The 10,680-nt window shown below is 36.0% G+C and overlaps 1 protein-coding gene across 3 annotated transcripts in view; it reads left to right on the top strand.

The window, feature by feature from the left end:
• The window catches only part of LOC136843378 (helix-loop-helix protein delilah-like), a 125,430-nt gene that overhangs the window by 22,912 nt on the left and 91,838 nt on the right, over positions 1 to 10,680 (top strand). For 2 of the 3 annotated variants that reach the window (XM_067111727.1, XM_067111726.1), the window contains exon 6: positions 4,408 to 6,593. The exons of the other annotated variant lie outside the window; for it this stretch is intronic. In XM_067111727.1, coding sequence (XP_066967828.1) covers positions 4,574 to 5,443 — 870 coding nt within the window. In that variant the 5' untranslated portion in view covers positions 4,408 to 4,573 and the 3' untranslated portion in view covers positions 5,444 to 6,593. Of the gene's footprint in view, positions 1 to 4,407; positions 6,594 to 10,680 lie in introns of those variants that run through there. 3 annotated transcript variants of the gene reach the window in all.

The following is a 10,680-nucleotide window of genomic DNA, read 5'->3' as shown; positions in this document are numbered from 1 at the left end:
TACAAATGGAAGAGAGAGAGAGAGAGAGAGAGAGAGAGAGAGAGAGAGAGAGAGAGTATTGCATATTTGCGTATAAGGTTACAAAATGTTAGATTTACCCTGCGTAATATTTATTTTCCTTTTTTTTGTTTGTCTTGTTCAGCATACTGTGGTTGTTTCACATAAAGGTTTCCAGTCCCACAGTTGTATGAATGTGATGTACTGTTTTACAGTCATGCTAGTTTTTAGTTCAGGTAATGAAGTTGCGAGAACTGTATTGAAAAGGGATTATTCTTTAAGTAAAACAAATATTCCCATCGCCTTTTACTGCAATTTTTTTGGGGGGTAGGTGGTAGAGGAGTGGTTATTTAAATTTTCCTATGTGAGATTATTGAGTTCTTGTCTAGGTTACTTTTCGATTGATTATCTGACTTGACCAAGAAGATTTAATTTTCTAGTCATTCCTACCATCGACGTAATTGTTCTTGTATATAAATTGCTTACGAATTTGATAGTGGTTTGTTACTGAGCAGTGATTTGTATCATTGAGTGGCTACTTATATCTTGTTGTTTGCAATTTCATTTGTGAATTATTGATATGCCTTTGTAATTCGATATATTAAATCCTTCCACACCCGTGAAAATTGTTTCCCATCAAATCTCATAATGTTCAGATTAGGTGTACCTCAACAAACATTGTAAGTTGTAATTTAATTTCCTTTCAAGCGTGAAACCAGTGATATCATTTCAAGTACTTGGCCCTACCTATAGAAATCTAAATCATACAATCTCTTCTCTCTCTTCCTAGTAATGTGAATTACCTCATGAATTCTAAATATAGTAATTGTTGAGACTTTGAGATATAAGACAGAATAAGTCCAAACAGAGTAAGTCCGTATTTGAAAGACAAGCATCAAATGACAAATTACCAGGTGGTAGCTAGCTGTAAGTACTTCTGTCTGAATCCAGATTGTTGTCAGAAGACGGAAATTCCTCGCCTTAATTGTTCTCCGTCCGATACTTTAACACTTCCATCCTAGAAACTAAGCTAACTAGAATCTTTCCATGTGTGCTACTTCCCCTATGTAACATATATATATATATATATATATATATATATATATATATATATATATATATATATATATATATATATATATATATGTACATGTATATATGTGTATGTATATATACAAATATATATATATATTTATATATATATATATATATATATATATATATATATATATATATATATATATATATCATAATATACATATATATATGTATATATATATCATATATATGTATATATATATATATATGTATATATATATATATATATATATATATATATATATATATATATATATATATATATATATATATATATATATATATATATACAGAGAGAGAGAGAGAGAGAGAGAGAGAGAGAGAGAGAGAGAGAGAGAGAGAGAGAGAGAGAGAGATTCTGGAGTAAATCATGACTTAACTTCCGGAAAACTGTTTTACATTAGCGTGCGTCCGGGATAATGAATTAAGGTTTACATTCACGTATTTCATGTGGTAATATTTTTTTTACGACGTACCTTCTTAAAGCACAAGCACATCAAATTTACAAGAGCGTTTTGCAGGAGACAAGGGAGTAAACACAATGACATTCTTGGTATCATTGTGATAAACAAACTTTAAAAGCCACCAGCGTTAAGAAAAAAAATCAAGTTCCACTTTTCACCCTCGTGAATACGTCCTCACTCGTGTAACTGTTATGGTATATCCCGTAGATTTAGTAGGAATTTGCAGCGGTTATTTTATGCAGTCTAACATGCAAATAAGTAATCAATTAAATTACAACTATATATATATATATATATATATATATATGTATATATAGATAGGTAGATAAATATGTATATATAAATATGTATACTTGTGTATATATACTGTATATACTAGAAATAGAAATAGAAATAGAAGTATGTATATCAGTTAAATTCAATTCTGAAACCAACAAACAAAAATGATATTCATAATGGTATGGTCTGAAGAAGAGATTAATATCATAGGCTAGTTCTGTAACGCCTAAAAACACAATATAGATTTCATTGCTTGATGAAACAACCTCCCGGCTCTGCTGTTTCGTAAAGACTGAGAATAAAGTTGTTCGCTTTTCCTTATTTATAAATGCTGGAAAGGATTGAATGATAACCTGGTTTGATCAAAATTACTTACATAATCGTTGAGAATATTTTAATGCCTATCCTGTCTGGTTACTGAGATGCTGAACACGTTGTATAACCTTAAACTGTTGGTTTCTCTCTATTTTTTCATCTTAGAAGACCTAAAGGAAAAACTTTCAAGCACATTGTTTGTGTTGACTTGAAGGTTGCTCAGACAAGACTTATTTGGTTAACTTTACTGTCTAATAATTGCAATTAAAACATTATATCTTATCCTTTCTGGTTTCAGTATCACTCAAGAAGCAGTATATCTTTTTCTGTTGTACCTTTAATGAAAAAAAGAAAAATATTATCGATCACATGACATTTATAAACTATAAAAGTTAATGTGACATGCTTTGCTCGTTTCAGTAGACAAAGAAGACTTGGCGTATTTTTTTTTTATTTTATTTCGCTATTTGACTCTGATCCCATTAATACTAACTGGAAAAAGATAACTTTATTTAGTGGTTTGTCGATGCTAAGGAAGCATTATGGTTTGTTTCACTTTTCATAAACGCTTATTATTAAACGCTAAATCCTGTTTTCTCCATTGCTTGTCTTAGCTTTTGTACATTACTGATTATCCTTTCTGGTTGACAAAAGGAAAGAAAAATAGTACTGCAATCTTTTATCGTTTCAAATAAGAACATAAAAGAAGCGCAAAACATGATTACATGCATCTCTGGTTCCGAGGAAACGGCATTGTCCTGTATTTAGGATTCCTTAACATGTGAGGAGGTCTTCACGTTAACCATCCAGGTTTGTGTTTTTCAGGACAATACCTTTGTGACATTAAGACTAAGGGACAAGTATTTTTACCAATCTTCCTGGAAATGCTGAGAAGATTTTATATCGTTTTTTATATGCTATAGAAAGGCTGCTGTCTACTCATCATTTTTGCAAAAGAAACACGGGTAACAGCGCTATAAGACGTTTTCGGTTCGTTAAACACTTTATAGTTTATATGGAAAGCAAAAAGCGAATAAAACTCCTCGTTCGGTCACCATAAAAACTTGTGAATAATTGTTGTGAATTCTCTTTGATTTCATCAGCGCAGGGGGGATTTGCTTTTCTTCGTGATTTCGCAAAAGAGAAGAAAATGGTTACCTACTTTTACGCCTCCGTAAACCTTAATGGAATAGCATCGTCCGCCTCTTCGTTTGCTAAAAGCTGTGTGGCGTTTGCCCTTCTGATTGCGATGAAGCCAAGGCGATTGTAACTGCTTACATCTCTGGTTTCATAAATACTAAATTTGTCATGTTCGGGGTTTCCTCCTGGTTTCTTAAACGATGACAAAACTGCTTTGCTGGTTTTTATTTTATTAATGTAAAAAAATTTTTTTTTCTTTTACATTTACTTCGACTCAGTGAATGATTAGGGTATATAACTATTTAACCTTTGCTTTTCGTACTTCTTATGCTAAAGGAAGAGTATTTTTACCTCTCTGATTTTATAGTGATGAAAGATTACCGCTTGGTCTTAGATGCTGGACACGTTATGATTTTCAAGGATTTCATAAATTAAGAGCTCACTCGAACACTTAACCACTGAAATTTGTATTTACAATAATAAAAAAAGAATCCTTAAGGACGGCCCGGTCTGTCTTATTAATTAAACTTTCCGTTTAGAGATGCGGTAAAAAGAATAAAAAAAAAAAATAATGAAAAGTGCTAACAATATTCGGGAGCCAATCTCCTCCTTCACTTAACTGGAAAACGTAAAAAGACGTCAAAAACTGACGAACGTGAAAGGTTTCTATTGGATGTGACGTCATCCCTCGGGGCACGTGTGGAGAGATAGTGCAGGCTGCCCAAGATGATGCCCGACAGTAGCAACTGCGCTCTCGAGGCGCTCAGGTCGTTATTTCCATGTGTCCGACGTTCCCTCGACCTCCTGACGAGGATCTATGACGCAAAGGACTCGCTCGAAGGAACGTTTTCAGTTACATGGACGGTGGGTGTTGCGTTTGGCGTTATGTAGACCTTAGTGTAGAAAATCTCACGCTACTTCACCTGGACACTGGAATAATTTTCACCTCGTTATAATGTGAATATTGTCTTCATGTTTTCTTGGAACTTAAGATTATACCCTTCATGGTTAGTCGCTGTGGAAAACTGATCAGTTTTGTCCATAGGAAAAGAAAACCTTTATTAATTATACAAAGTGGAACTGGTAATTGGCTGTATTGTCTCACAACTTTCAGAAAGAGATGATCACACGGACAACAGGTAAAAAGTGATAAAAAAACTAGTTCAGCCATCTAAGAACAAACGACTCCAATGAACCGAGAAGTGTGTGTGTGTGCATACAAGCGTTGATATGATTTCAAAACGAATGGTAATGTCCTGACGTTCCGGTCTAGAACGAAGATGGAAAACTTAGAACTGATGACGAGCGACAAAGAACACTTTCCAGATAATAACAATAATAACAGCAACGGCAATAACATAGGGAGCGACAGTGGCCGTTCAGGAGAGAAATACGGCCTCCGACCTCGGACGGCCATTAAGCGCTTGCATCATGACCTTCCCTTCCAGGAGTTGTCGAAGAGGTCGGGAAAATCCAAGCCGAGGCCTGCGCCTCTGTCAAAGTATCGGAGAAAGACGGCGAACGCTCGCGAAAGACATCGGATGAAGGCCATCAACAGCGCCTTCGAGTCCTTGCGGAAGGTCCTTCCAGATGCTGTGGAAGTTCACACGGCCTCCTCGACAATGACCAAAATCACGACTCTCCGGCTGGCTGTCGATTACATCCGAGCCCTGACGGATGTGTTAGGAGACGACAGCGATCCCACGTTCCCCCTCCAGTCTCGGGAGGATGATGCCCCCTGCCACGGAATCAGTTCTTCTATGGATTTCTCTCAAATGTCACCTGCGTCGACGCCTTACACTGTTCCGGTCAGTATGTGTCAAAATCATCGCACTGATCTTCCGGTGGACGTGTCCTCGAGCCCTTTGCCACTCCATTACAAGACCGACATGACACCTCAGTATACTCCTCAGCTCACTCAGCTCATGTCCTACTGCTCGACCTCAAATGACGTCTCTGCCTCCTGCTCGCCCTCCACATCCAGAGGGTCACTCGGCAGCACCAGTGATTTGGAGGAGCTGCTTTCAGATGATTCCGGGTTGTTGGAGGACAGCCTCGATGTGTTTCATGACATACCAACCATCACTCTTGCTGACCCGTTCGAGGTCCTCCTCGACGGGGAAAAGGAAGGTCTGATTTCGCCTTTTTAATCATCCTGCATTAAAAGGAGGCATGCAGCTGTGCACATTCCCGTGTCTTTTGAAAATGAAAATAAATTTATTCTTGATCAGTGCTAAATAAGCATAAGCTAATTATATAACGACAGTTGTTTTTAAAGTCATTACAATGTCCTTGGTACTCATCATTTCTCAAAGTTGAGTTTAATAGCAGTGAAATATAATGTTTTCCTGAAGGTTGAGAAACACCATATTATGTACAGCTAGAATAATTTAGCTGTGTGATATTTTAACGATGAATTCTTGGTCATCTGTGGATCTGTGCAATGAGTTTGCGTTAATGAGCAAAACTCCATATAATACGGCTAGATAACTATGATGTAGATCAGTTTAAAATAAGTAATTCAGACCTAGTCAGGTAATTCTATTTATTTTCTTTGAATAAGAGTTATGTTCTGGAAGGCGTAAGGTATAATTTTTTGGCATCGAACGACACGAAAAATCATTGTTTTCATTCTCAAGTCTATTACATATGTTGTTTGTTAAGTGAAATGTGATAAATAAGTGACTTGCCACTCTTAAATGATAAATTCTAAAAAATTCCAACACTTATTTCGATTCAGTGACGTGAGTGGTATGTGTTGTGTCATGATAATTCTTATGATTGTATCTAGAATAACATCAATTATCAGATAACTGAAACTAAGAAAAATCTGGCAGTTCGATGTCAAAATAATTATCTACCTTCGGTGAAGTTTTTGTACAAATGACTTTCTTTTTTAATTGTATATAGTTTTAATATGTGTATATAAAGAAAAAAAGAGTTTGATCTGAAATTGATTTTATTTTTCCACTAGTCTGTTGTTGGTTTGTGCCATACATTAAAACGGGAAAAGTATATAAAAAAAATTGAAGCAACTATACGCATCGTTTATCAAAGAGAATTGTTTTTGTAAGATATAAAAAAATAACGGTTTACGTCTAGGTGTGTGTAAAAGTGAAAAATAAAAAAGGGAAATTGATTTAGTGACGTATTTTTCTGAAATGTTAATTACAATATATATTTTTTTTTCAATTTTGTAAGTTTTAGCAATGCAAGGTCTTATATCATAGGAGACGAGAGAGGAAACTACGTTGTAAATAGTGAATAAACAGAAGCATTTATAATAAAGAGTCAAGTTTCCCCCGATTTTCATTTCGTTACCTTCCCCATCACTAATATAAACTTTATTGCTTTCGTCATTATTATTATTATTATTATTATTATTATTATTATTATTTTGGTCTATTATTTTGGCTTCACAGTCATCCTATGCGACTGGGTGGTTTTTGTGGTGTGGGGTTTTGGGTTGCATCCTGCCTCCTTAGGAGTCCGTGACTTTTCTCACTGTGTGCTCTGTTTCTAGTAGCACACTCTTCTGCATGAGTGCTGGAGCTACCTCGGCATCTAATTATTATTATTATTATTATTATTATTATTATTATTATTATTATTATTATTATTATTCAAACCTGCCTAAATTTGGTAGGAAGGTACCCATAGTCTCCTGATCATTTCATCCTAGCAGTCGTACCACTGACCTAATTTCAAGGTCACGAGGTCAATGAAATGCCATACATGATCGAAACTTGGATAATCTAAACATAATTAGTTTGAATAATGTTTGTATTGCCTGTCAACTTCCAGTCATATGCCCCTCCAAATTCTTGGCTATTTACCCCCAGTGGTTGATGATATGTTGGGTGTAGATTCACATGCCCTACTTTTTCAGAGAAATTACAAAAATAAAGGTGGTTCTGGTTGTCCTTTTCTGCAATTTTTTTTTTTTTTTGCTTCTGCATAAAGCTGGAATGAATCAGCGAGTAATACAAAATGGTGCTTGTGAAAAGGAGATGAATGTCTGAGAAAGCGTAATGTGCTTAAGATGATGATAACAGAATGCTGGTGAGATGAACTGAAGATTTATCATTGTTGTAATCAACAGATTCGAGACAACCATCATATTTACTGGTGGGATGATGATCAGTTAAATGTGATAGACTATTTCACAGTTATTATTAATATTATAAATCAATACTTTGTGGTTCATATTCCAGTTTTCATATTTCAAAACTCTGAGCAGGTGACAAATGGTATATTACCATGATATATCATTTTAAAGCACAACCTTGAATTACACTGATTACATTCAGCAGTCGGCCGCCAGTCAGACCTGTCGAATAAAGAACGAGATTGGCTGGAGCCAGTCGACAAGTTCTGCGTGAGAAAGAGACAGTTCTAGAAGACTGGCTGGCCATGAGAGAAAATGGAGGACTTGTCAACTTTAGGTTCTCTTTACCAAGAACATATTGTCATTTCAAACTCTTCTGTGGCTAGTGATCCGTTCCAGTTAATCGATGCTCGAGTGTTTACAACTTTAATTTAATTCCTGCCGCCTTGCTTCTCATTAAGATTTTGTTTTCTTGTAGCGCTAGATGTCTCTCATGTTCCTAAGCCATCAGTTAAAAAAAATTCTTCCTCAAAGCAGCATGAAGGATTCACACAGTCTATAGTAATGTTCATTTTGTGATAAGATAGAACCGGTCCGGTCTGGAGTAGAACATGATATATTACCGGAAATATGTTTTCAGCCATTTAAATGGTTGATGAATTATTATAGAGTAAAATTAGCACAGTTCACGTTTTCTTACACTAGAGAACAATTGTTCTGAAGCAATCTCACGCCTTTCATAAAAGCTGACAGTAACGTACGAAATCTTTGGTATTCAACATGGTGTTCAGTGACATAACGTATCATTTGAAATTTAAGACGCAAGCAGTAGCCCTAATATTAACTTCATTATTAACAGCAGCAGCTGCAATAGGACACATTTTTACAATAAAGTAAATCATTCGCAGTTTTTCTTTTTTACAGGCTGAAGGAAAGACAGACCTGGCCGAGCTGAATTTTTTGAAAATAACAATTACTTTCGTATTTATTCGTGCATTGCTACAAATATGTATACCAAGCACACTTAAGTGCCGTTGATTATGTCTACACATAACACACAGTACTAATCGATAGAAGAGATTAATTATAAGGCACAAGAACATAAAACAAGCGAAAAAAAGGAGAGGAAATTAAAACATATGTAACAACTCTGGATAGTATTTGAGTCACATAGTTCTTTTACTATTGTTTTTCTAGTACATGACGAGTGTAGTATTTATTCATGTGATTTATTCGTGTGATAAAATTGTTCTTTTAGAATTAAACTCGTAAAAATATCCTGACGAAAATTAAGTAACAAATATTGAGATCCTGATAACTTCGAATGACCTAGGTTCAATAAGCAGTAAGCAAAAAAAAAAAATAATCACGGCATTTAATTTTTAATCACTAATTCCAGTAACAAAAATAGAAGATAAAGTGTGTGGAAAGAAAACAAGGAACAAGCAACAAAGTAAGGGCCTTCCAAAAAGACTGCACCGTGAAATTCCACCATTTAATTCACAAACAGATAAACCAAATATACAGGTGCACAAACAGATAAAATCTCATGTAACCAGGCAGTTACTGACACTGTGTATAGACATGGCACACTGATAAACGCGTAGAAAGCAATGAAATTAAATTAGCAAGGTATAAGGGAAGACATTCGCACCACCCCACGTGCGTTCGGATGCAGCATCTCTCTTCCAAATCTGTCTGCTGGTCCGTTACGCCAAATTTGGACCTGATGTGAGCCCCCTGGACAAGGATGTCCAGGCGTCCCAGAACCTTAGAAGGAGAGGCTGCTAATTGATTTTCCCGGTAAGACCTTCGTAAAGAAAGGGAAGCCTCGGAGAATCTTCTTCTGCTTATCCCTTCTTCTTCTTCTTCTTCTGCTTATCCCTTCTTCTTCTTCTTCTGCTTATCCCTTCTCCTTCTGCTTATCCCTCTTCTTCTTCTTCTGCTTATCCCTTCTTCTTCTTATCCCTTCTTCTTCTTATCCCTTCTTCTTCTTCTGCTTATCCCTCTTCTTCTTCTTCCGCTTATCCTCTTCTTCTTCTTCTGCTTATCCCTTCTTCTTCTTCTTCTGCTTATCCTTCTTCTTCTTCTGCTTATCCCTTCTTCTTCTTCTGCTTATCCCTCTTCTTCTTCTTCTTCTGCTTATCCCTCGTCTTCTTCTTCTGCTTATCCCTCTTCTTTTTCTGCTTATCCCTTCTTCTTCCTCTGCTTATCCCCTCTTCTTCTGCTTATCCCTTCTTCTTCTTCTTCTGCTTATCCCTTCTTCTTCCTCTGCTTATCCCCTCTTCTTCTGCTTATCCCTTCTTCTTCTTCTTCTGCTTATCCCTTCTTCTTCCTCTGCTTATCCCCTCTTCTTTTGCTTATCCCTTCTTCTTCTTCTTCTTCTTCTTCTTCTTCTTCTTCTTCTTATCCCTTCTTCTTCTTATCCCCTCTTCTCCTTCTGCTTATCCCTCTTCTTCTTCTTCTGCTTGTCCCTCTTCTTCTTCTTCTGCTTATCCCTCTTCTTCTTCTTCTGCTTATCCCTCTTCTTCTTCTTCTGCTTGTCCCTCTTCTTCTTCTTCTGCTTATCCCTCTTCTTCTTCTTCTTCTGCTTATCCCTCTTCTTCTTCTTCTGCTTGTCCCTCTTCTTCTTCTGCTTATCCCTCTTCTTCTTCTGCTTATCCCTCTTCTTCTTCTTCTGCTTATCCCTTCTTCTTCTTCTTCTTCTTCTTCTCCCTTCTTCTTCTTCTTCTTCTTCTTCTGCTTATCCCTTCTTCTTCTTCTTCTTCTTCTTCTGCTTATCCTTCTTCTTCTTCTTCTTCTTCTTCTTCTTCTTCTTCTTCTTCTTCTTCTTCTTCTGCTTATCCCTTCTTCTTCTTCTTCTGCTTATCCCTTCTTCTTCTTCTGCTTATCCCTTCTTCTTCTACTTCTGCTTATCCCTTCTTCTTCTTCTTCTGCTTATACCTTCTTCTTCTGCGTATCCCTTCTTCTTCTTCTTCTTCTTCTTCTTCTTCTTCTTCTTCTTCTTCTTCTTTTTTTCCCATTTCTGACATCATTATTCAAAGTTATCTCTTTCTCCAGTGTCTGAAGATCTTATCCAAACTAATGCCATCATCTTAGTCAACATTCGCAGTAAAACTAAAGAAAGGAATGTAGACTTTTCGTATTGTCTATCTATCTTCTCGTTAATAGTTACTTCTTCTTTCTCTTCTGAATATTTCCCTCCTTCGATCATCGTTGTTACTGTATTTTTTCAATGCACATCAAAACTGATGTCTGATTACGGTAAGAATCGTTAAA

This window comes from Macrobrachium rosenbergii, chromosome 11 (genome assembly GCF_040412425.1).
Source record: "Macrobrachium rosenbergii isolate ZJJX-2024 chromosome 11, ASM4041242v1, whole genome shotgun sequence".
Classification (NCBI taxonomy): Eukaryota; Metazoa; Arthropoda; class Malacostraca; order Decapoda; family Palaemonidae; genus Macrobrachium; species Macrobrachium rosenbergii.
This window is presented reverse-complemented; position numbering and strand designations above follow the sequence as displayed.